Raw genomic sequence first — 27,701 nt, 5'->3', positions numbered from 1 at the left:
AAGCATCATCACTTTGAAATTCTGTTTTCATGTCTAATTCTCCTGCTAGACTCTTTGATCTCCAATGCCTTGCGCAACACTGGTACAGAATTTATCACAGCAAGGTGATTTATTAGGCTGATTACTTTTTTAATCCAGCCACATCTGCCATGTAAAAGTTGCCAACTGCCTCTCTGCCTGGGAGTCGGTGTAAGTCTCCTTGAGGCATATCTCTGGTTGTAAAGAAGCAGTTTAAATGCCCTTTTTAGTTAAATAAATGCAAGGCTATTGGGTAAAAATTGTCTAGGGAATAAGACAGAATAGGGCCCTTTTTTTTGGTAAACAGTACTGCCACTCCAAATGGATTTGTTGGTTAGGAAAAGGTTCCTTGGTCTGAAGCCAAGGAACTTCTTGGGTGGAAGAGGAATAAAAGACATGTAACTTACTGAAGATTCTTTTCTTTTCTTTTCTTTTCTTTTTTTTTTAGATTGACATGGTCTCAAGCCAAGGCATAAAGCAGGGAGGGGCTTCAGGTGGGAACTTCTGTAAGAGAAGTGGGGGGAGGGTCTGCCCTGGGATCTAGATTCAGCAGCAGGGTTTGAACAGAGATGGGAGTAAGGCCTTGTTCTGATACACACCATGGATGAATGCAAACGTCCCTCCTCATCCTGCCTTCCCAGCATGGTGGACTTCCTCTGGATGTAAGCTCACTCTTCCTCTATGTCAGAACTACTTCAGGCTTTGCAGATATCTCTACCAATAAGAACATTATGATAGTAGGTCTTGTCTGGAACAGCAACACTGCAGGACAGACCAAAACAAAGTGGGTGAAAAACAGGCCAATGGGAAACTGGTCATATTATCCTCAACCCCATCATCACAAAGTATTAAAGTAAGGCTAGTTCTTTAAGTTCCCATGGTTATGGGATCATTCAGGGAGAGAGGAGAGGCCCCAAAAGGAAGACTTGTGGTCTTCCTGCTAACCCAATATTTGATTCTGAGCTGGTCTTATTTTGAAAAATAAGATTTGTGAGCTGACTTGTACCCTCCACTCTTGAGGTAGGTCCCACCAGCTACAGAATGAATAGTCCAAGATTTTTTTTTTTTTTTTTTCAGGTGAAGACTGCCGGTTTCAGGTCTGTGTTTTGAGAAGATTACTCTGGCAAAAAAAAAAAAAAAAGGTTAAGAATAGAGGGAGAACTAGTCAGGCAGATTAACCAGGTAAGACTCCTGCTTAGAGGTAATGGAAGTCCTAAATAAGATTAGTAATATGGAGATAATAATATGAAGAGAAGATTGACAGGTCCTACAAACTGATACAGGAGGCGAGAAAATGGTGTTGTATGGCTCTCACGTATTAGACAGAGTAACTAGGAAAATGTTAGAACCATTAACAAAAGATAGGAAACACAAAGTGTAATCGACTTGGGAGAATTTAACCAGTCTGAAGCAAGAAGGCAGGCTTGGCGTGGTGGTGTCACAGGTGTACGCACACAGCAGAGGGTAACACAGTCATCTTCAAAACTGTCATCAGAATCAGCTGGTGAAAAAAACCAGAATCACCTGGTGAGGATTGTTGTATAATCCAGACATTTCTGTTACAGATGGAATTTTAGATTATGGTTGGATTACATCATGATTGATTAAGCAGATAACACATTTTGCTTTCCTCACACTGCTACAAAACACCCTTCATTATAATATGACCATGGGCAGAAAGTAGCAGGTAAATAACGATTTATTAACAGCAAGCATTAAAATAAAAGGTGTTTTCTTGGACAACAGCCACTTCATGTGGTTTTGTGCCTCCTAAATCAGTGATTTTTAAAGTGTAAGGCTTTTAAAAATACATTTTTAAAAAATACATAAGGATTCCTGTGCTATTAAGAGTTCTGGAAGGGCAATATTCAGCAATTCTAGGTAAAAATCATGTCTGGATTTGCTTGATTTTATATCCGTTTTAAAGCCATACTCATTATCATTTTGTTTAAAAGGTGCAGGAAAATTTTTTCCATACGAGTAAAAATTTTTAGATTCTAATTCTCTTGTTTAATTTTTTCATTGAAACATCTGCTTTACTACCACACTTTGTGATAATGCATTGGTCTCATAGGAATACAACTCTAACGTATGGTCAAAAGATTGTCCCAGTTTTCCCATCCAGATCTATCACATCGGACTATGTTCAGGCTAAGGTCTTACACCACTTTTAGAATCAGAAGTAGCTGGAAACCACTGACTGAAGTGAGGACCAGAAGTCGGTACAGAATAAATTTCCAGGGCTGCTGGCATCGATGCAGGGTAGGTGTAATACTAGAGACAAGGGGAGGACAGAAACTTGGAGGAAAGCCTGTGTATTTTCACGTTCACAGAAATATCTAAGAGTTGCATTACTTGGCACAATGGTCAACTGTCAGGAGACGGTCAGAAGACGCGGTGCCAGAGGAGATGGGAGTCGGAAGAGGCGTGTTTTGCTCTGGCAGGGGAGGACTGCTCCTGCCTTCTGCATACAACCCGGCCGGGCCATCTGAACCCCGGGATGTTCGGGTGGGACTGGAAGAGGGCGTGGGCAGAGGTCCAGCGGGGAGCTGCTACTGGCCAGCTTCCTGGCATCAACCCTGCTAAGCGCTCACACACCGCCCTTCCTCGTTTAGAAGGGACCCTAGGGCAGGCCCGGCCACCTGCTGCGCAGCCAGCAGCAGTCTACAGCGGAGCACGCCCACGGGGCGAAAGGGCGCCTCTGCAGGTGGTACCGCGCCAGGGGAAGACTCCAGCAACAGTTTTTAAAATCCTGCGAGTCCCACACCTGCCAACCCGCAGGGCTTTTAGAAAATATTCCGAGAGTGAATAAATTAGCCAATTCCGTGCTCCTTGGGGTCTTCGTACCTCATTCTCCTCCTTGCTTGTTTTTGGGCATTGAATGAAGCTAGTCTATGCATAACACCAACAATGTTGTTACAATAGTACTTTATTTTATACGATTTCATAACATAAAAAGAGTATTTCAATCTATTTTTGTTATTTTTAAAGATATAATTTATTTATTCATGAGAGACACACAGAGAGAGGCAGAGACACAGGCAGAGGGAGAAGCAGGCTCCCTGCGGTGGGAGCCCAATTGGGAACTCAGTCCCAGGACCCCAGGATCACACCCTGAGCCAAAGGCAGAGGCTCAACCACTGATCCCCAGGCAATCCTAGTATTTTATTATATATGACTACTTTTATTTGTCAACTTCCTAAAGAGCACAGAACTTCTTAACCACAAGCATTTTGGTTATAAGTAATTAGGATTTAAAAATTACTCCAAGCTCCTGACATTTCTGGCATAAAACAAGTAACTGCAAAGATGCAGCATAAAACAAGTAAACTGCATAAACGAGTAACTGCAAAGATGCAGATGTCTGACCTATTGAAAAGAAAGGTAAAATTGTTGGCTATTTGTGAGTAATTTAATGAACAAAACTGCTAAATTTTGAAATCTGGTAATCATTAACATTTTATAAAGATCAATTTGTTAAATATATGAAGACCAGTTATAGTCTACAAATTTATTTAAAACGTGAGTTTTTCCCATTCTTCAATTATCCTTGGAACTGCCTTCCAAGCAAGATCTGTGTGATTTGTCCCAATCTTATTAATGAAGAACCTGAGGTTCTGTGAGGCTAAGTGATTTATTTGCCAAGGGTCACTAAACTGTTTTCTTTCTTCTTTCTTTTCTTTCTTTATTCTTTCTTTCCTTTTCTTTCTTTCTTTCTTTCTTTCTTCCTTCTTTCTTTCTTTTTTTAGATTGATTTATCTTAGAGAGCTTGCACGACCAGAGGGCCGTGCAAGGAGGGGCCGAGGGACAAGGAGAGAGGGAGAGAAGTGGACTCCCCCAACTGAGCCCAACAGGGCTTGATCCACCACCCTGAGATCATGACCTGAGCCAAAATCAAGGGTGGGACACTTAACCGATTGAGCCACCCAGGGGCCCACTAAGCTAGTGTTTCGGAACTGTAACTTGGCTAACTCCAGGTAAGAGCTCTGTCTGTAACCACTTGCTGACTTAACTCCAGGAGGTGGGGAGCAAGGGAGGAAGAAAGTTATTTCAAAAAAATTTCCAGGATAGGGCAGCAAAAAAATAAGGAAGGTCAATATGTTTTGAAAGTACATTTTCTGTTTTTAGCACGTTAATTCCTCCGTATGCTTCATTTATCATGAAGACCTAGTGTTCGAGGATTAGTAACCATCAGTCTGGAATCTATTGACAGTTGGTAGCAATTTATGATGTTCTCAATCCAAAAGGAGTGTATGGTCTTAAGCATATCCCTATGTGGTTCAATGATTAATTTCATTAATCAATTCTCAATTGAGGCATGAAATCAAGTTTAAGCTTAACACTCATAGAGAAATACTGGTGTTGAGGGGCTGTCCTGCTATCTTCTATTAAAGACAGCACTGCCTTTTAGTAGAAAATTGGAGCTATTCTCCATGCCACATGTGATCACCAAGTGTCTTCAAATGTTCTTTAGAATCACAACTCTCTGTGATACAAATTGAAAGTGTGCTGGATAGCTTATGAAGCTGAGGGTCAATATACTTCCTCAGAAATCTAAAAATTAAATCCTCCTAATAAACTGAGAAATCACTTCTGTTATAAGTCATAACTTAAGACATTACATAAAAATACAATACCATGCCAGGTTCTCAAACATTTCTATAATACCGAAATTAAACTTGTCTCCAGGATACATATTAAATATAATAAGGCAATGTTGTGTTTCACAAAAAATCTGAAATATTAGAAAGCTGTGCATGTGAATTAGTACAAAGATAAATAGTACTGAAATTTGAATTCTTGCTTGTAATATAGAACAAAATAGAACCCAACCCTATCCTTTTTGTCTCATACCAGAAAAAAATTTTATTTCATCATGAAATAGAGGTATAGAGAAGTATAAATGATCCACCAGATATGTTAACATTTGACTCTAATAATATTTGCTAAACTATTAGTATCAGAAGATCAAGTTAAAATGTAATGTTTTGTATCTCAGAGTAAAATTATACTTATTTTAGTTCTGTTCATATATTTAAATGAGAAATATATTTGGGAAATAATTTTGTATATTCTATTTTAATAAGGAAATTATACATGATGAACATGGTTAATATTTTCCACTTTTTGTCAGTAAATAGAGTTTCCATTTATTTAGTCAGAGGTTAGTGGAGGGCATTTGATTAGCTTATAATGCAGAAATGAAAAGTGGAATATAATTTGATCTTCTGAAGTTCATATACAACTTGTAAAGTTACAAAGTATAATACTTTTTAAAATTATTTTATTTATTTATTTGAGAGAGGAGAGCACAAGCTGGGGAGAGGCAGAAGGAGAGGGAGAAGGAGGCCCCTCTGAGCAGGGGAGCCCGATGTGGAATTAGATCCCAGGACTCTGGCAGACGCTTAACAGACTGAACCACCCAGGCACCCTACAAAGTATAATTATGTGTAATACAGCCAAAAACATTTGTTTCCTTCTTCAAAGAAATTGATGCTAAAATCAGGCTTCTAAAAATCAATTACCGTTTAATATTTTGTATTCAAAACTATAATTTCCAAACAATTAAAAAATTCCATTTGTTTAGATTTTACTTCGATATTAACGAATATTATATTATCAGATACAGAAATTCAAAGTCTTAATGAATTGCCAAAATATGTAAATATTTGGATATTAAAAAGTTATATGCAACTGCTGCTGGGAATACACAATGGTGCAGCTGCTTTGAAAAACTGTCTGGCAGTTCCTCAAAAGGTTAAACAGAATTACCATAGAAGGCAGCAGTTCCACCCCTGGGTATCTTCTCAAGAGAAATGAAAACATGTTCATGCAAAAATTTGTATATGAATGTTCACATCAGCATTTTTCATAATAGCCAAAAAGTGGAAATAACCCAAATGTCCATCAAAGGATGAATGGATAAACAAAATGTGGTGTGTCCACACAAAGGAATATTATTTGGCGATAAGAATAAATGCAATACTGTTGCATACTATAACATGGATGAACATTGAAAACATGCCAGGTGAAAAAAAATGAGTCACAAGGACCACCTATTGTCTGATTCCATTTGTATGAAATGTCTAGTTTGGGCAAATGTATAGCAACAGAAAGGATTATTTGTGACTGCCTAGGGCTAGGAAGAGAGAAGGATAGGGACAAATGGTGAATGACTGCTAATGGGTCTGAGGTTTCTTCTTCTGGTGACAAAAATGCCCTAAAATTGATCTTGAATATGACCATATAATTGAATATACCAAAAATCATGTAGTTGTTTTTTTTCTTTTTTTAAAGGAGAGCAGTAGCAATCTCTCAAAAACTAACCAGTTCATGCAAGTAAATCATGTTTCTTTTTAAAAAGACTTACATACTCAGATACAAGGATATCTAGCACATTCAGGGTGGTGAAAAACAAAACAAACACAAAACAGTTTGCAATACTCCACTTCTCCAGGATAGTTGTACAGGCTACCATTCACGGTGTGTTCAGAACAACAGACATTTGACTGAATTCTTTACGGTTCTTTTACTCCGAAAGGCCCATATGCTCTGGCTTTAATAGATCTTGAGTTTTTGTATCAAAATATCTGGTCATCTGAAGAGTGATTGACTGACAAGGAACTAATGAGCATGTACTACCTTCAGTTACATATGCAAGACTTCCCACATCAACAGAATGCAGTTGAGGGGTTCAGTTTAGGATTGGGTCCACTACATGTTTTCATCTCACAGATAATTCATTCCAAATAAAGTATAAAAATTGCACTGCTACAACATCAAAGAAGAGGACTAAACAAAGATTAAATGAAGGTATTTGGCAATCCACTGTGCCAGGAGATGGAGACACAGATCTTAGTTTTGGCAGCTGTGTTTGTATACATTCTAATCCGGGCTGAACATTCAGACTCCTTACCAAGCTGAACACTCATGTGACTGGTAAGACTTTGGCATAAACACAGACAGTGTTATGTATATGAATTCCTTCTGCAGCCTGATATTTATGTCTTGGAAATTAAACATGCATGTGTACGAAGGCAGAGTATATCTGCACATACATACAATATTTATAGAGTCTCTTCTTGCCAGCACTGGGCTAGGCTCTGGGGAAATGAGATGCATATTGATCCCTATTTATAAAAAAAAACCAAACCATGTGAAACATACAAGATGTTCTTTAACCATTGTTGTAATAGATCTCACCACGTATTCTTTTCCTTCATGATATTAGTGCTAAGCACACTATAAATTATTTAATCAAATGCACAGAACACTAAAATCTAAATTTGCTCAGTTTTCGTCTGTACCTCTTCTACAGACGTAACTTTAAGTGACTAAAAGAGACCAGGGCACCAGATTTCTCTTTCGCCATGCTGAGGAGCTCTGACAATAAAATATTTCCCACGTGGAAGGAAGAAACTTTTGGCTCATTCTTAGATTTTTAAGGTATCTGAAATGATCTACTAGAGCAACTTATGATGGAACTTTCTGCAGTATCCGCTGATATTCTGGAATCACAGCCCTCGCTGACATAAGAATTAAAGGTGATTGTATCAGAAATTCATATTTTTTTCCAGGAAACCCTCAATTCCAACAGTTTGGTCTGCAGCAGCAGTTGAGGTTCCAAGCTGCCAACAAATGAAATCAGTTCCACTTAGTGAAGCAGAAAGGGAACATATAAAAATGTCAGAGAGCTCTTTGAATCTGTGGGAGAGCCAGAGACCCAGGCTTTGGGGCTGCACGGCCAAAACCTATGCCAAACTTCTTTCAAGAAATTTCCTGTACCAGGTCTTTCTATGATGTCACCTCACACTCCCTCCTCAGCTCCTGAGCTCCCACGGTAACTGCTCTCACAGACCTCTGCAAAGACTGTTGGAGCTGCATCTGACAGGTGGTGCTTGGGTTTTATCCTCAATCACTCAGCAACTTTGAGACTGAAGACACCTCTTTCTCCCAGATTTCTCAGATATCACAGTCTTGTGTTCCTCTCCTGCCTTCTTTGGCCTTTTCTTTTGAGTGCCCTCAGAAGCCTTTATTTTCCCTACAGTATTACTTAAATATTATTATTTCCCAGCCTTTGACCTTGACCTCACCTCTTCTTTCTCCAAATACCTCTTAGGGCTTCTGCATTTCCTCTCATGGTTCTGAAAATCATCTAAATGATGACAACTCCCAGATCTGTATCTTAGAGATACAGCCTAAGCTCCTGATCTGTGTGGCCAACATTGACACTCGCATGGATGGCCTCATGGACATCACAGACTCAAAATCCTCAAAACCAAGTTCATAGTCCTCCCTCAAGGTTTGCCTGTTTCCACACTCTGTCTCTCTCCCATGAAATGACAACACCACTCTCTCAGCTGACTGGGCCAGAAAACTGCCATCGCCTTTGCTCATCTATTTGTCTCACCCTTTATGTCCGTCTGTATGCAGAGTTCTCCCTATTGATTTGCTACTTCAGTATCTTTCAAAACTGCTCACTTCTCTCCATCCTTGACGTGACTACTCTAGTTTATACCGTTACTGTCTCATGCTTGGATGGCTGCCAGCCTCAGTGGCTGTCCTGCCTCCATTCTCGCCCCTTCCAGTACATTCTCTACACTGCAGCCAAGGGAACTTTCTATTATGCAAATTCGGCTACTGGCTTCTTTTTCTTTTTTTTTTTTTTTTTTTTTATTTTTTATTTTTTATTTATTTATGATAGTCACACACAGAGAGAGAGAGAGAGAGTCAGAGACACAGGCAGAGGGAGAAGCAGGCTCCATGCACCGGGAGCCCGACGTGGGATTCGATCCCAGGTCTCCAGGATCGCGCCCTGGGCCAAAGGCAGGCGCTAAACCGCTGCGCCACCCAGGGATCCCCTCTTTTTCTAAAATCTTTTAGTCCTGTCCCAAATGTTCCAAGGATAAAGTCCAAACTCTTTAACATGTTTTAAGGTCTTTCACTGATCTTGTTTCTGCTTGCTCGTCCGCCTTAATCTTCACACACAATGCACCAGCCGTCTTCACTAGATGAGATTACATCCAGCTATATGTAAACACTGACCCAAATAACTGAAATTGGGGGGGGGGTGTCTGTTATTATTATTTTTTACCATATCAAGAAATTCAAGGGTAGACAGTTCAGGGCTAGAACAGTGACACCATAATATCATCAACCGCCTGGGCTTCTTATTACATCTTTCAACACCACCACCCACAGCTCGGGCTTTCCTCCTTATGGTTACTTCATGGTTTCAAAATGGCTGCTCCACCTCTAGAAGTACATCCATATTCCAGAGAGGAGATAAGAGAGAAAGCAACAGGGAAGAAGAGATAGCACCTCTGTCAAGAGAGCAAAACCTACTTATAAAGCACCTAAACGTCTGCTGATATTTCATTCATTGGCCAGAACTCTGCAAATGGCCCTTAATTCTACATCAAGCAAAAACAAGTAGGTTTTTGTTTTTGTTTTTGGTGTTTGTTTTTTATATCTTTTAACCTAGATGTTTTTCTCCTTTGAATAAAATCAGAGTTCGGTTCATAAGAAAGAAGTAAAAAATTACATATGGACTAAATAATAGCATTTACCACGGGAGCTTTCTCTGAATTCCTGAAATATGAAACATTCTCTGGAAGATCCTTTGGTCGTTGTCTCTGTTCTCTTTACCCTGGAAGAGTTTTCCATGACACTTATTTGCCTGGCTAACATCTACTTATTCTTCAGGTCTAGCTTAAATGTCATTTCTTGTAAAATATCTACTTTGAGGCCCTCTTATTCTACTATCCCTCATATTCCAGACTAGCCTTCCTACTATTCTTAGCATGATTGACTTATTAAAATGTGTTATAATTTTCTCTTTAATGCTCCAACTTTTCCACTAGACTGTGCCTATTTTGATCACCACTGCATGTTTGTAGCACATAGTATATATACTCAATATAAATTATTGAATAGATACAAAATAAACATGAATAGGATAGTGATTGAAAAGATACATCTACATTATACATTATAATATGTTTATATAGTCAACATTGTATAAAGACATCCAAAAAATTAGAACATGCTTGAAAATAAATATAGGGTGAATCCTATGAGATGGGTTAATTTTATTTGCAATTAGTAATACGCCCCTCTGCCCTCTGTCATGGTGCTAGGATTATCCTTCCCTGGGCTACTTGCTTATTTCTCTAAGAGGTATCATACTCAGGTGTTAGTACATTTAAAACAGATCAATGAGATTCAAAGGAGCTAGTTACTTTGAAGAAATGAACAACTACTATAAAGATCAGGATTAAAGAATAGAATATATCAGGTAATGGGTCAAAGGGGAAATTCTATATTTGTCTCTCACTTAGGCAATGAACACTAACTAGAGCAAAATAGCTTTATTTGCACTTTGTGAATCCTTAGTCATGTTTTAAACAATCAACTTTCAAATGTTATTCTGCATCCTCTCACATTTGCCAATATCTTAGCACATACTAAATAAATATTTTTTGGATAAAATATGTACCAGGAAAGTGACATTTTCCTCATATTAGGAGAAAAATAATGGAAATTTATAAAACTTAGCTTAGAAATGCTTGTCTAGGGATTTTCATATGATATCATGCAAAATGCTAAGACTCCAGGCAGGCTTCTTAAGCTTAATTTTTTCTCAGGGCAGAATTCAATACTTCTTTGCTAATCACTCCTTATGATCTATACTGATGATTTAACACAGAAATCCTCCCTTTTGGCTAATCATGGGCTCAAAATCTAGATAAAGTATTAATGATTTAACGCTTTCTGAAAATTAAAGAAAAATTAAAATATAAACTGAAAAGTAAGATTCAGGACATGTTTATCTTTACTAGCCTCATTCTAATTGGGACAGCCATCAGAGAATAGGCTTTGGGAAAATAAGCCTCAGCTCTGAATCAAATAAACAATTTAACTCTAAATTTTCACTAATATGAATTATGAAAGGCACTAAAGTGATGAGATCTGGGCGAAACATTTGTATTTTCAATGAGCTATCATAAAGTCGTGAACACATGATGAAAACAATTAAATAAAGAATAACTTGAAGGTATAAGTGAGGTCAAAAGTCAACTTGTAAATAAACCATTTCTTATGCATTTTATATATCTTCATCTCACATGCTGTAATATGAGGGGCTTCTTGGATTTTTCTGGCAAATGTTTGTTACCAAACCTAAAACCAGTATTTCCCCATTTTTTTCTCTCTTACTCCATTTTCCCCCTAACCTTTATTCAGGTATAATTGGTACATGACATTGTGTAGGTTTAAGATGTACATGTTGTTTGAAATACTTATATATTGCAAAATGATTACCACCTTTTTTTGTGGTGAGAACTTTTAAGATCTACTCTCTTAGCAACATTCAATTATCTACTACAGTATTATTAGCTACGATCCCCAAGCTAAATATTAGATCCTCTGAACTTTTTGTTTCCAACTCATTTCAGTGGGCTGCCGCCAAAAGCTCAGAGTCCTTGTCGGCTTCCCTGGCTATTGGAAGGTCTACCTCCATGCACAACATTGCTTCCCATAGAACTTGCCAGACTCTGCCAGGGGAATTATTTTTTGTACTTTTATTGTTCTTTAATCAATTCTTTGTTTTGGATTCTGCTCATTCTCTTAGCCTGTTTTTCAGCTTTAATTTAAATTATCCTCTAATTATGCTTATGACACTTCCAACTCAACTTCCGTGCTCGGCTGTGCTTCTCAAGTGCAACTGGTTCAGGGAATGAAGAACTTCAACTTTAGTTTCCTATCCTTATACTATTATACTGCCTGGTGTCTTAAAAAGGGTGCAGAGGGGGATCCCTGGGTGGCGCAGCGGTTTAGCGCCTGCCTTTAGCCCAGGGCGCGATCCTGGAGACCCGGGATCGAATCCCACATCGGGCTCCCGGTGCATGGAGCCTGCTTCTCCCTCTGCCTATGTCTCTCTCTCTCTCTCTCTCTCTGTGTGACTATCATAAATAAATAAAAGTTTAAAAAAAATACTTAAAAAAAAAGGGGGGCAGAGGTTAGTAGAACCTTGCTCAATATTTGTTCACAGGAGACCAAACTATTGGTACTTTCTCCCACTCACTATCCCAAATGTTTTACCTTTTCCAGTCCAAATAAACCCTTTCTCTTATTACTGAATCTCCCTCAGGAAAAAACAAAAACAAAACTAAACTAAAAAGATCTTCCCACTAATAACACACAAGAGCCTTCTTCCCTCTTTAGATGTTCTTGCCTCATAAATATATCACTCAGGCTTGTCTTTGGAGAAGTCAGAGTGATACATGATAGTCCTGCTTCACCCAGACTGATTACTGGTCAGCAACAGCCCTGGCCTCTCAGAATCACTGAGCCGTGTTCGAGGACACATGAACACCAAAGTGCTAAAGGATGCCAAGCCATAGTCACCCCTCACCTTGTCCAGTCTCCTTTCTTAGAAGGTTTCAAGAACATTTTTCATGTTGAGCTGTTACATGGTCACAGTCTTCCTAACTTCTGAGAGATAAATGGATGGTACATTGCTGATGTGCTCAGGATTTCTCAAGGTGCTTAAGCAAATCCCTTCCTCCCGACAAAGGCAGGGATAGGGCAGTGGTACAAACTTAGTTGTGTCTAGTTGAAACTATCTTGATATAGGAAGACACTCCCATTTTTCCTGCTCTGAACTATATTCTGCATTTCAATTGTAGAAAAGGTGCTCCAATTTCTAGTGTAGGTCTGGGTAGTGGGGAGGTTTCATTACCACGTAGAAGCACTGAGACTTTCATGGGTATTGGCTAATGCCAGGGCATAGAAGTCAGAAGTGTATGCTCTGTGTTCAAGTCATAGCTCAGCCAGTTTTACTAGGCTGTGTGTTGGACATTATCAGGGAAGATAACAGGAAAAGACCTATGTCCATCTAGGCTTCTACTCTCTGCTTATTTATACAAGAAAATTTAAGTTGCAGTGTTCATTTGTACCTGTGAATGTGACCTCTTCCTAAAAGGGTTCTTGCAGTTGTAACTAAGGCTCTTGAAATTGGATCATCCTGAATTAATTGGGTGTGCCCTAAACCCAATGACAGGTGTCCTTACAAGAAGAAAAGACACAGTGAAGGAGGCCTTGTGAAGGATTGGCGATGAGCCAAGCAACACCTGGACCTTCCAGAATCCAAAAGAGGAAAGATTCTGCCCTAAAGTCTTCATAGTGACCATGACCCAGAGGACACCTTGATTTTGGATTTCTGCTTCCAGAATTGTGAGAGAATAGATTTCTGTTGTCTTAAGCCACCAAGTTTGTCATAATTTGTGATGGCCACCTTAGGAAACAACATACAATTTGTGAAAGTAATGAAATACAGTTAAATCATAAGATTTGCAATCCTCCCAACGCACCCTCCCTTCCAAGGAGGCAAGCGTCTTGTGTGAGCTATTATTTGCTCGTTTGTTTTCATTGTTTTGTGCTTGATTATGCTGAAGGGTAAAAAGGAGAGTAATGTTAAGAGTAGGAATTGGGCTAATGGCGGAGGACAGGGAGGGTGGCAAGTGAGTAAGTGAGAAATACAGCAGCTTCTGCAAAGAGCAGATTTGGGAGAAGGCCTGCTCTATGTTCTACTATATTAACCCCCTTTTTGTGGCCTTCTCAAGAGAACTGCAACAAACCCTAAAACTACTTCAAAGGCTTCCTGGAGCTGGGTCTTTGTCTCTTTAGGTTCCATTTCTACACTGAGATTAGTGTGGTGGTGAGGGGCACTTACATTAGGTTACATTTTTATAACCAGAAAATAAAGGTAATTTCTCTTTGACAAAACAAAATGTGTGTGTGTGTGTGTGTGTGTGTGTGTGTGTGTGGTGTGTGAACACCAGGGTATTCTTGATATCTTATATTAGAGATGGCTACAGATGTTCAAGAAAAGAAAAGATTCCTTTACTTCTACCCCGACCCATCCAGACTGACACAGCCAGGATCTATGCCTCCAATTGAACAACAGATGTTTTCTGCTAGTCTTGAGAGCTATCCCTGCATGATTTGCCTGGGAAACTGACCCTGAAAGTATTATTCCCTTATCTAAAAATGGAAATTGCTTGTCAAATCTGCCTTCTGGGCTCTGTATCACTAATTCACTTATAATCTGCTGTAGCCTTGAGCAGCTGCAAATAGGCTCCCAAACTCCTTCTTTGGCCCCATAGCCTGAATACTTTAGCACTTCAAATGTGCCATAATCTACATGCAGGGTATCTCCCCAGTATTAGCAATATTACGGAATGGCAATATTACAGAACCCCTTAAGCCCCAGTAGCCAATGTACAGATGAGGCCCAAACATGAGACTACCCCTGCTCTGAACACTTTGCTTTTGCTAATTGCCATTTGATCTTGAACGAGTGAGGCCGTTGTGTTTACCAAATACTTACGTAGAGTAGGCTGCATACATAAAAATTCCAGGGCTAAGTGTGGAGCGACCTGTATAAAGTGGGGGACTGTATATTTTGCATGGGGCAACCTAGGGCCAGGATTTGCCACTGTGCCATTTTAGCCAACTACTGTATTAAATATATTAGGTGTGGTTTAGAATAAGAACAGTGATTTGTATTATGTGTACTCATGATATCTGACTACAGGTCAAGTAGTACTAAAATAGATTATTTAAACCATTTTCTTTCCCTAAGTGACCATAGAGACACTTATTCTGGATTTTATCTCCTTCATTAATACAAAGCTATCATGGTGATGTTATATATTCACACTAAAATGGCACATGATCTCTAGCACACCACTTATCTCCACTCCAGACATCGCCTGTTCAGAGAATCTCCTGACTCCATGGAGAAGTCTAACTATCTGATGCATAACTTCTGATTTTTTAGAGGTGTTGTTCAGATACAGTCAAATCTGTATTTACCTGTCTACTGTTTCCCATCCATAGAGAAGTGCATAGACAAATAAGTCAGTTAATGTGCTCTCAAAAAGCATATGTAGAGGTACTGTAGTCTATATCTGCCCGCCCTTGAATTAAAAAAGACAGGCACTTCACCCAGAGTGGGTTAGGCTCTACAGCAATTACAATGTCTTATTTCTCATATTCCATGAATTCTCCAGCTTCGCTGATGCCCTGAGGTAATTTGTATCTAAAAGAAATGATAGGATTGATATAAATACCTCCAGGACTTCTTCCCAAAGGCAAAGGGCACAGAAAAGAAGCAAGATCATATAAATGAGCCTTGGCATCAGCTTTCGTCACAATCACCCTTTCCAAGCATCGGGTCCTTCTAAAATGAGGGAGACAGCCTCCCTTCAATTGCCTGCCTTTTTTCATCTTATTCCCTGAACTCTATCTGATATGAGCTCTGTTATGCATAACAAACACCTAAAATGTTAAGCACGACTGTTTTCCAGGAGATATATTGTTACTGAAGACTCCATATTCAGCTGCTATTTCCAGTTCATTGGAAAAGGAAGAGGTCAGGAGGGATTTCTACTTGTGTAGCATCTTTGGTGGGTCATTGTTCCATTGAAAACATGTCCCCATTCATCTCTTCCTTTGACGGTTCTAGGGAGTTGAGGGCCATCCCCCACTGTTCTTCCTCCATTGCAGGGATCATCCGTCCTCTGTGAGGAAAGATATTATAAAATATATTCCAGCTACAGATCTAGCACAAGCCAATGCCAATGTCAGATAATTAGGAAAATTGAAATAATCTCATTCTTGTTTATTTGTTTATTTGGGAGTTGACATTAGCCAGAATAATTTGGATAACATCAACATTAATCTTAATTCATGAATTATTAAAACCTTAGACTGTGTCACAGTAAATTTGCAGGAATAATATTTTAATTCAGTACTGTTTGCAATCAGTATGGAAATGCATTTTATGATGAAGCATTTTAATAAAGGTGTCATTTTTATCATAACAACATTAAACATTATCCTCCTAAAGAAAATGGACTTTGTCATAGTAACTAAATCAAAAAGCCTGTTTTTTCAGAGGTTCTAGAAAACATTAGGACTGCTGAATTCTTATTTTGGTATTAGGAGAAAAATGTGTTGGAAATTATCATTCTGAAGAGATGGAGATCGAATGAAATACATGCAAATACCATAGTCCTTTCTGTGCTGAACATGACATCTTAATACAGGACTGTTATTGTCAAATAAGACAGCTGATGTCAGTATGAAAGAGAAAAACACAACACAAGTTGCAAAGCACAAAGCAAATAATACCTCTGATTTGCCTTCCATTGATTGCATTATACAAGGAAATTGCTAATCAGTAATTTCATTTCTTTGCCAATGCGAAAAAATAAATTTATCACCTAAAAATTCAGTTATATCTTTTGGTGCACTTTTGTATGCATTTCTGTTGGGTATATACCATGGAGTGAAATTTCTGGTTCCTGGAGTATGTATGGATATGCTCATTTTAATCGAAAGCAAAAGTTTTTCAAAACCAATGTATCAACTGAAACTTGAACGAGCAGTGGATGAGAGTTCTAGGTGCACCATACCCTCGCTAGTATTTTTACTTGGTATTGCCAAGTAAAATACTTGATTTCAGCCATTCCCTAATGAATACTGAAGTTGAAGCACTTTTTGTAGATATAATGGCTTTCCTTATATTATTTTTTGTGAAGTGCATTTATAAGCCTCTCCCCCAACCCCGCAGGTTGTTTGTCTTACCCAGGGACAACACAGCCAATTGGAATGAATGGTTATTCTCCTTATGCTGGGCATATGTAGGTCTTTGAATTCAAACTCTGTTCAAATCCATTGAGCTTAAAATAAATGTTAGGTTTTTTTTTTTTCCTTCTAATTCAAAGTAAGGTTCAACTTGATATTTTTAGTAGAAGTGTTAGTTGCTCTATACAACAGTATATGTTTACAGCTTGGAGCTTTGGGAAATGGCTGGCAGGAAAACTGCTGCATGGCTGAATGATGAGTCTGCTGGACAGATGCTTAATGTTTGAATCTATAGTGGGTTTCTAACCATTACTGGAGGCCAAATGTTGCTAAAAATACAATATGGGGGCAATTTTCCTTACCAGAACTGTTAGAAGTAGGTGGTGTGAAGAATAATTCAATAAGCTACTGAGATAGGAGATGGAAGTATCAAGAATTATGCTTGAGTAAGTACAGATGATCTCAAAGTGGCTCTCCAAGGCAGATGACTTCTAATCAACTGTATTTTCTAATAGGAAACTGTATCATATTTTTTTCTTTTATGCTTTCTGAGAGCATATGTTTTTGCTCTGATGCATTCAGAAACCATACAGCTGTGCTTTCTTCTTTCTCCTTTTTTTTTTTTTTTAACATTTTATTATTTATTAGAGAGAGTGAGAGAACCAGTGGTGGAGAGAGAGAAAGAAAGAGAGACCGAAAGAGAGAGAGAGAGAGAGAGAAGCAGGCTCCTTGCTCAGCAGGAATCCCAATTCAGGGCCCCAACCCAGGACCCTGAGATCATGACCTGAGGCAAAAGCAGATGCTTAACCAACTGAGTCACTCAGGCACTCCTTCTCTTCTCCTTCTTTTGGACAGGCTACAACTCCACAACAAAACTGAATAATCATTTTAGGCTTTCACAACCTTGTAATCTTACTACCTCTCCCATCTAAGTTTACCATTCAATAGATATTAACTGAAATCCTTCTATATGCCTAGAAATCAGAGATAAGAAAAAAAACCACGAGATAAGCTACAGAACCATAGTCAAATACAATTCACATTGAGTCACTAATCTTGCTCTTTATTAATTTTGTGAAAAAGTACTCTTTATATTTCTTTCTCACCAGCCTTAAGTATATTAAGCTTGCCTGATAAGATACTTATTTTTCAAAAGACTTTATTTATTTATTTAGCAGAGAGAGGGAGAGAGAGCACATGCACACAGAATCAGGGGGAGTGGGAGAGGGAGAAGCAGACTCCTTGCTGAGCAGGGAGCCCTACATTGGGCTCAAACCCAAGACTCCAGAATTATGACCTGAGCCAAAGGCAGACATTTAACAGTACTGAGCCACCCAGGCGCCCCTGATAAGATACTTATAAATATTTTTTTTATTATTTTTCATTCCATTATTATTCCTAGAAATAGTTAAATGCCTTCCTATAACATTTTTGTCAAATGCTCAGGTACTATCTTCATTAATATATAGGTTAAGCTTCTATAGCAAGAAGATTCCTTTTTAGGTAAACATCCATTGGTAAACATCAGTAATGAGCCATGTGGCCACAATGCACTTCGAGTAAGGGTGAGAAACTTTAGTTTTATCTGGCCAGCCATGTATTTGCTAAAATCTGAGTCAGTTCCATGATTAGAAGGCATTAAGGGATACTGAATACTAAGTGGCTTCTACCATGACCTATTTGTATGGTAACTAAGTTATCTCCTGTCTCTTTTATCTCACATACGTCTTTTCCAAGAGTGAACAAGGTAAGAGTCCAATCCAGTTTAGCTCAAAATCTAGAATGTCTATGTTTCAGGATTTTTTTGTCCCTTAGTGCTGGTGGTTCTTGGTCATTCCACTTGAAAGAATGAAGAGATAGACCAGATGAAGAGTGGTGGGCCACAAATCAAAGTTTGTTGAGTGATAGTACAAAGCTCCTGAAGAGGGAGGGCACCCAAGAGGGTTGCTGTTGGACTTTCTAAGTCTAGAGGTTTTTATGAGATTGTTGGTGGGGTGCTTTAATCTGGTTAACCCTCCTCCCTGCACCTGTCACTCAATCAGGTTTTTGTCTACCTGCTCATCTACCTATCAGGGAGTTGCTCACATGGGAAATGGTGGAGGGATCCTTCCTGGGTGGTGTAGAATAACAGGATGGGGTCTTTTTCCTTTTAAGGGTAGTTTCCTCTTAGGAAGGGGGGCCCCTTGCCCTGCCCGCCTTTCTTCCAACTCTTCTCCATTATCTAGGTGATGCAAAATTATTTCCATGCACCCCAATGAGGCTTTGTCTGGTTCCTGTGACCCATAAAGTAGTAGATACTCTCACTGTCATGCCTCCAGCCCCCAAGTCGCCACTCACAAGTATAAATACCCTGACCTAATGCAATGAAATAGAACCAGGAAAACTGCAAGAAAAATTCCTACTTGGACGTGCAGAGAATGGGAAACATACAGAATCACTTGTCTAGAGCAGTGCTGAAATCTTGCTGGGCAGAAAGTATGAAGACTTCCTTCTGTGGGAAATTCTCCTCTGGCCATAATCCCCTGGGACACAACTACTATGCGTATCGGAGAGCATACCTTCTTTTCTACTCTAAATGGGGTAATAGACAAGGGGTTCTAGGTCTTGAGCACGAGTAGTACAAGTTTCTGAGCTCTCTGCTGAGAGGATCTCAGGAGGTGCTTTATGGTTAAATAATCACAAGTGTGTGTGTACCAGACTTGTAAGTTCTTTAGTGGTATAATTGGCTCAAAACCAGAATTGACTCCTTGTCTACTTGGTTCCAGGTAGTTGTAAATGAAAGAAATCACAAGCAGAGGCTTTATCTGAATACCACCCTAATAGTGGTATCATCCCTGTCTCCCTTACATTTAAGAGCAGCTACATTGAGTGGAAAAACCCCCTTAATCTGATTTTGGATTGGCTCCCATTCCTGGTTGAGAACACTTAAAGGAAGGCTCTTGAATAAGGTCCTGAGTGACAACTTTATCTACTGTTATTTTGTTTATAGAAACAGTTGGCTTTTCCAAGTTACTAATCCCTTAGTCAATTTAGATTAAAGGCCACCTGCTGAGAAGAGAGCCGATTTAGCTCCCCTTTCATCTCTGCTCTAAACTGATTAATTCTTGCCTGACTTCATCTCTCTTAGAGCACATTGCTAAAAACTGCAAGGAACAGCCAACACACATTAACATTCTGCATTTTCTCAACCTTAGCAGGCATCTGATCTGCCTTCTTAGTTACCACTGGTAACAGTTTTATTTAATGTTTTAGCATATAAAGGATTATGGGCATCTCAGCCTACAATATGTACTACTCCTAGCAAATGTTTTTTTGTTGGTGGTGGTGGTTTTTTTTTTTTTTTTTTTTTTAAGAAAGAGAACACACAGAGAGAGAGAGAGAGAGAGAGAGAGAGAGAGCGCGAGCAGGAGGGGGGTCCGGTAGTGGGCAGAGGGAGAGGGAGAAGCAGAATCCTCGCGGAGTAGGGAGCCTGATGCGGGGGCTGGATCCCAGGACTCTGGGATCATGACCTGAGCTGAAGCCAGATGTTTAATCAAGTGAGCCACTCAGGTGCCCTAGCAAGTCTATCATTAAAGCAGGATGCCATATGTTAGAACATTTTTATGAAAAACTACACTTCTGATAGAGGTTTTTATATTAATTAGAGTACAAGCTGAACTGTTCTATAGAGACTGCACAGTACAGTGGCTCGCCTATGACACAGTGTTCTTTCTTTTTATCTATCAATCTTAAAATAAGTAGATCCAAGTCATAGTAGAGAAGGTCTGTCATCCACTACATGTGGCTTCTGTCTCTGGGCCCAAGGTAACCATTTAAGCTCTCATCACTTTCCAACTAGCGGGAAGGGGACTAGAAAAGTGGAGGACTAAGAACTTCCTTTTTAGGAATTGACTAGAAACCTGCCCATATAACTCAAAGAACTTAGGAGCATATGTCATTGGCCAGAATCTAGTCAGATGACATCACCTTGTTACTGGAAACGAGAAGACTGTGAACTATGAAGACATGTAGGTAGGTTTCTATTACTCAAAGGAAAAAGAGAAAAATGGATAATACAGACCAATTAGTGAATACAAATATCACATTAATATGTTTTGTTCCTCCTTTTCTTCTGTTTTTGACATCACTTTGAGTGAAATAGCTCACATATTTAGAAACAGTATTTTTAGCTCCCAAGTTATATACAAAATTATACATTTTCAATCTAGATTTCATATCCTTTGGATATTCAGGCAGTCTATCAGCACCAAATCACTATCAATAAAAGGTTTTTATTTGCAATACGCTCTGCTTTTTTGTTCTTTGTCCTTCAAGTTACACTCAATTTTTTTCAGAGCTAAAGAGAACACCTCTCAAAACTTCTACTTTCTGAATGTTCAATATAATTGCAATGTCTTACTGATGTGCTTGATGGGAGAAGATTGTTTCTGGGAAATGCAAAATGTGAGTGGATATATAAAATGGTTATTAACACTCCACCATTAGGTGGATATTTTTCTTCCAAAAAACTCCTTCCAAAAATACTCCTGTAAATGAAGGAATATTCCCTATCTTCTGCATAGGTGTTTAATTTTTTACTTTTCACCTTTGCATCTGTAACAAATCTTATTGATCACAAAGTACTTCAGATCAGTAAGAGTTTCAGGCATTCAGCTTTCTTTTTCTTCACCATCACCACACCCTCCTCACCATTATTGTTTTATTTATTCTACTCTATCCTTCAGCTTCTGCCAACATCCCCTCCTTTTGACTTCTGGCAGTCAGCAGCCACACTCACTGGGGAAGGCTGTTTTCTATGTGGATTGTAAGGTGACTAGGCAAACAAATGCATACTCACCTACTAGAGAAACTGAGGTTAAAAAGTCATTAAGCAATTTATCTAATATACCCATCCCACTAGTAATGATAGAGCCAGGGTCCTTCCCAAGGTCTCTTTTAGTTAAAGCACCTACCAAGACCCAATGTAGTGTTCTTTAGTGTGGTGTTGGTATTACAACCAATGACATTGCTTTCTGACAAAACAAAGGAAGTCTAATAGATCAGATTTATATTATGTACCATCGTAGGGATGCCCAGGAGGGAATCTGGTTCTGCTGAGACTGAGTAGTTTCTTTTCTGTGGGGAAAAAACATGCCTGGAATGAAATTATACCTTTTCCTTTTTGGTCTCATGTAATGATCATCCTTAAAGTCAACAAGCACTAAATACATTTAAAAAATTAAAACCCATAGAGCTAGAAATTTTAGGATCATAGAATATTTTAACTACAGAGTACCGTAATCCTTACTAGGAAATAGAACATAATAAGTTTGCTATTAGTGTTTTTTCATTAAAAGCTGTGGAATCATTATTTTGTGGCTATTTTTGAGCTTGTGGCTACACATTCTTTTGAGCTTGTGGCAGGTTTGGTACTAGAATATGAAGTGATTCGCTCCTCTGCAACATTTATAAAATTCCTTGAGAAATATATTGTGTTTGGCTGCAGCCTCTTTTCCTAAGGAATATCATCATGGGAACATAAAGAAGAGGGTTATGTGGATTCTGTAGGGATGGTTAGGCATTATATAAATTTTCCGCTTTGAGTAACTGATGACCTCTTGGGGTCTAAAACATTACAAAGGCAAGTATCAAATACAGACTTAAATGAGCAGCTGATTCAAGGATTGTAAAAACAGATGTTATCTATAGTGCCCTTGTAAAGGCTCATGTAAAATAATACTTGACCTAATAAAAATATGACCTTTTTTGAAGTACTTTTATATTCAGAAGTCAAAATTTCAAATAATGATTCTTCTCGTTCGAACCTGGGTTGAATATTATGCACCATTAGAAGTCTGTTGGCTAACCTTGCTGATGACCTGCTGAGACTATTATCATTCTAGCAGTGTCTCTACTGTATCTTCAAATACAGGAAATTCACTGATATCCTGTGCCTGAGAATAGAAAAATACCATTCTCAAAAACCAAAGCTCAAAAATCTCTTATGAAATTAGACCCTTAGTTGTTTAAATATTTTGTTTGTGGCTAAACCTCAATGATATACTGTACCTACTCCCTTGTCTCCATAATTGTCCCATATTTACTTTTGTCTTTTAAGTAGTGTTACTATAATTGTACAGACAGTCCCCAGGATGAGGTATTTCTTTCTGCCTCCATTTATAAGATTTCTCCATTTACAAAGTTACTGTTGGAGCAAGAACAGCAACTTTGCAAGAATTAGGAAAGAGATGAAATGCTGACTAGATTTCCCTCCAGCTACAATTATATTTATTTTCTATTTAGGAGATGAGGGTCTAGGTTGAAGGTGGAACAGATGGAAGGGAGTCAGAACGGATGGAAGGGAGTCAGAAAATCTATCAGTTCCTCAGTTTTCCCCCAATATGCCAAGTGATTGGAATACTGATTTCATTTTATTTATACCTTTCTACCCAGTGTAGTAGGTGGAATAACAAACCCTCCAAGATGACCACATCTGTCTGGAACCTGTGGATATATTACCTTACATGGCAAAAGGACTGTAGATGTGATTAAATTAAGGGTCTTGAAATGGAGAGACTATCCAGGAGAACCCAATGTAATTAGAAAGACCCTTATAACTGTAAGAAGGAGTGGAAGTAGGAAAGTCAGTCAGAGAATGGGATGCTACTAATGGTCACATAGCAGAGGTCAGGAAGGGAGAGAGAGAGAAAGGTTTTTTTGAAAATGCTACACTGTCAGCTTTAAAGATGGCAGAAGTGGCCACGGGCCAAGGAATGCAGGAGGCCATTAGGGGCTGGAAGAGGCAAGGAGAGGGATTCTCCCCCCAAAGCCTCCAGAAGGATCACAACACTGATGATCCATTTTGTAATTCTGAGCTCCAGAGCTGGAAGACAATATATTTGTGTTGTTTTAAGCCATAAAATTCAGGATAATTTGTAACAGAAGCAATAGGAAATGAATATACCATGATTCAGCAACATCAATTTTAAATATAGAATATCAAATTTTTAGTGTTTAAAACTAAAAAAATATATATACACACGTACTTGTATCCATATATTTTAGTATCTGCTAAATAATGAAGTCTTAGGTACAAGATCTCTACGTCATGATGATAAGAATATGGCAAATTTAGTTAATTAATCTGAAGGTCTTATTTGTCCTTTATGGTGAAACATCATGTTAAAAAAAGAATGCAGCTATCTTATCATGTGGCAATATCTCATTTTAGCTGACTTCCTTAAGTTTCTCTGTAGTAACACACTACTTTTTTTCCACTTTGAAATGTAGCTCTTCTAGGTTTGGGATTCTTGACCTTGGCAACGTTGACAGGTTGGACTAAATAATCCTTTGTTGTGAGGGGCTCTCCTGTGCTTTAGGATGTGTGGTGGCATCCTTGGGTTCCAACCACTAGATGCGAGTAGCACTTGATGTTCCCTCGCTGTGACAAGCCAAAAATGTCACCAGACATTGACAAGAGTCCGCTGGAGAGCAAAATTAGCTCTAGTCGAAAGTCACTGCTTCAGGTAGTGCACGATTGTGGGCGGCCATGGATTAGCTGGAGTAACTAAACCAAATTAGGTCCGGACTTGCGTCCCTCATTCACTCAAAAGGCTCGGGAGCCTAAAGGGTGAATAGTTGGTTGACGCTTGAGAAAGGGCTTGAGCAATGGTTTTCAGAGCTTGCTTTTATGTGATTGCCCACGTAGATACAATTTATTCTGGCCTGGTCATAAACTTAAATAAGGGTCTGTGCTGTCCTTGCTGGTCTGTTAACCATATATAATGTTCCTTCGAGGTATATACACCTGGAGCAACAAGCTTATCTATTGACCAGGACCCTAAATCTTCTGGTGCCTGTGGGTCTGTCTTGCATGCTGATAAAGGGAAAGCTTGGAGGGATTCACAAATATGCTAAGAATGGACACTTCCTTATCTTTGTTTTGCTTATGCTATATAATATTGTAGAACCTTGAATAAAGCTGACACTGCTTGGACATCATCCACTGTGTCCCTCCTGTCCCCATCTCTTTTCTTTTTTCTTTTCTTTTTTTTTCTTTTTTCTTTTCTTTTCTTTTTTTCTTTTTTCTTTTCTTTTCTTTTCTTCTTTCTTTTCTTTTTTTTCTTTTCTTTTCTTCTTTCTTTTCTTTTTTCTTTTCTTTTCTTTCTTTTCTTTTTTTCTTCTTTTCTTTTTTCTTTTCTTTTTTTTTCTTTTCTTTTATTTCCCTCAGGACCCTGAGCATGTTGCCACAGAGCACGCAACACAATTTGATGATGAATACCCCTTAAGCATCCACTAGAACATTCACAAGTATATGATTATATTGTTGGAATATTATCGGAAAGGCACGGGCTGTTGTGTGACTAAAGAAAGCCAACATCCTTACCAAAGCATTCTTATCATGGACACCCTTGGATTTCTTGCCTCACTGAGATCTTTTTCTCATCCTCTTTGCTGCTCCTCCCCATCTCTCAGGCTTCTGCATGATGGAATATCCTGGGACTCGGTTATCCTGTCAGATGCCTTCTTTATCTACACTCACACCCCATGTCATCATGTTTGCTCTCACATCTTTAAATGTATCCATACACTGACTCACAGCAAATATATGTCCCTGGCCATGAATTCTCTATTGAACTTGAATAGCTTACCTGACAACTACATTGACAGCCCAGTAGGATAAGCATCTCAAAAGGAACATGTTCAACTCCTGTTTCCCAGTCAAGCTTCTCCTCCCACAGCATTTCTCAGCTCAGTAAATGGCAAGTCCTCTGAGAATCGTTTTCTCTCATTTTCTCACACCATTATCAAATCCATTATCTTCTTATCGGCTATATATTCCAAACATATCAGAATCCAGTCCCTCCTTACCAACTCCCGTCAGCTCTGGCCTGGATTATAATCAAAGGCTCTTCACTGGCCTCTCCTTCCAGGCTCACCAACCTCACTCTCTTCTTAACTCAGCAGCCAAAGCGATCCTCTTTAAATGTGAGACAAATCATGTTACTCCAACATATCTCACCCAGAGGGAAAATTAAAATACCACAATTTCTATGTGATCTGTGCTTCTACTACCTTTCTGCCTCATCTCCCACATTTCCCCATCCCCCTCTAGCCACACGGGCTTCCTTACAGTGCCTTGAACAAGCCAAGCAGCTTCTTTTCCCTCTGCATGAAAGACTCTGCTGGATCTGCCCAGAGATATGTCCTCGGCATTAGTCAGTAACTATGATTCTCCAGAGAAACAAATCCAATAGGAGGGATGTATGTGTGCATGTGTATAATTGAGAATTATTTTTAAGAAATTTGCTCCAGTGATTATGAAAGCTGAGAAGGCCCCTGATATGTTGTCTACAAGCTGGAGACCCAGGAAAACTGGTGGTATAAATTCCCATCTGAGTACAAAGTCCTGAAAACCAATAGAGCTGATGCTATAAATCATCATCCTAGGGCAGCAAACTGGTATTTCAACTCAAGTAGTTAGAGAGAGCCAATTCAACCTTCTGCCATCTTTTTTTTTTCTATTCAGGCCCTCCACAGATTGGATGAAGGGCCATCTGCTTTACCCAGTCTACTGGTTCGAATGCTAATCCCTTTGAGAAACACCTCCATGGACACACTCAGAAACAATGTTTAACCAGATATCTGGGCATCTCATGGCTGGGTCACAAAGTTAACCATCACAGACTCATTCGCTTACTTTCTTTAGGTCTCTGATCAAATGTCGTCTTTGAAAGGCCTTTTCTGTTCGCTCCATCTACAATAGAATCCCTCATCCCACAAATGCTATCCTCTCTGGCTTTATTTTCTTTATAACACTTAGTGCTGTACAGCACAATACATATTTGGTTATTTACTTCTTTTCTGTTTCTACCCACTAAACTGTAGCTCCATTGAGGACAGGGTATCCTTAATTATCTGCCCTGTGCTGTATCACCAGTTCAAGGATGTATACCAGGATATATCCTGGTACACACACACACACACACACACACACACACACACACACAGAGATAGCCTGGCATGTAGCAAATATATTATAAAAATCAATATATGATTGCACTCTGTTGAACCTCAAATTTAGAAGATAGTATAAAATATTTTTTGAGTGAGAACACAGCCACATTTGACCTGCTTAGAAGCACCATTCTCTTTCAATATAAAACAGAAATAAATATGACTGTATTTCTGTGTTTTTTTTACAAACGAGTAAAGCCTGTCTTTATTAATGTGGAGAAAGAGTGCCCTCTACTGTGCTGTTTAGATGTACACAGTTCTGAAGGCTTTTAAAACGTCCTAATTTTTGTTTTAATCAGGTGGTAGATCATTGTTTAAACGAATTTGAAAAGAGTTACAAATAGCTTCCATTCTTATTACTTTAAAGTAAAATTCTAGGATAAACAGAAAATAAATTTTAAGCTGTTGGAGCGTGGATTTTTTATAATGGAGTATTGACTGCCTCAAATTTGATTTGAGGCTAGAATAGGACATGGACAGAAATTTTAAGGCAAAGGGATATTTGCTAGTTATCAAATACGTGTTTAAAAGACAAATAATTATAGTTTTCACTATTCCTGCATATGAAAATAATTTAAGTATGCTCCCTGTTTAATGAAGAGGGCTCTGGAGCTGGAGAGAGCTGTATTTGATTTGCAGAGGGTTAGGGTTAGACTAGGTTTCTATCTTTGCTGCATATTACGATCACCTGGGAACATTTAAAGGCTATTAATACCCAGATAACTTTCACAAGGAATATTTCTTCCTTTTCAATCTTTGAGTCTTTTAGTTCATTCTCTTATCTTATTGAAGTAGTTCTCCATGGAGGGGCCATTGTGCTTCTGTTTCCCCAGGGACATTTGGAAATGTCTGGAAGCATTTCCAATTGGTATACTGTGGGTAGAGGAGAGTGCTACTGGTATTGGGTAAGCAGAGGCCAGAGATGATACTAATCATCCTGTAATGTACAGGACAGCCCCCCTTAAAACAAAGAGGTATCAAAATGCCAATATTGCCAAAGTTTAGAAACCCTGCCTTATTAGGCTGCTTAT

General features: G+C 38.8%; 1 protein-coding gene and 1 long non-coding RNA gene across 2 annotated transcripts in view; one reads left to right on the top strand and one right to left on the bottom strand.

The window, feature by feature from the left end:
* SCIN (scinderin) overlaps positions 1-662 on the bottom strand; it is a 26,236-nt gene extending 25,574 nt beyond the window's left edge. The window contains 1 exon segment of the mRNA XM_038557543.1: positions 618-662. Within this exon segment, the coding sequence (XP_038413471.1) occupies positions 618-662 (45 nt within the window).
* A 3,165-nt stretch (positions 663-3,827) lies between these two features.
* Positions 3,828-27,701, top strand: part of LOC119867091 — a 59,201-nt gene continuing 35,327 nt past the window's right edge. The window contains exons 1-2 of the long non-coding RNA XR_005369476.1: positions 3,828-3,995; positions 13,082-13,254. This is a non-coding gene — a long non-coding RNA (uncharacterized LOC119867091). The remainder of the gene's footprint in view (positions 3,996-13,081; positions 13,255-27,701) is intronic.

The sequence above is a fragment of the Canis lupus genome, chromosome 14, assembly GCF_011100685.1.
Source record: "Canis lupus familiaris isolate Mischka breed German Shepherd chromosome 14, alternate assembly UU_Cfam_GSD_1.0, whole genome shotgun sequence".
Taxonomy (NCBI): domain Eukaryota; kingdom Metazoa; phylum Chordata; class Mammalia; order Carnivora; family Canidae; genus Canis; species Canis lupus.
This window is presented reverse-complemented; position numbering and strand designations above follow the sequence as displayed.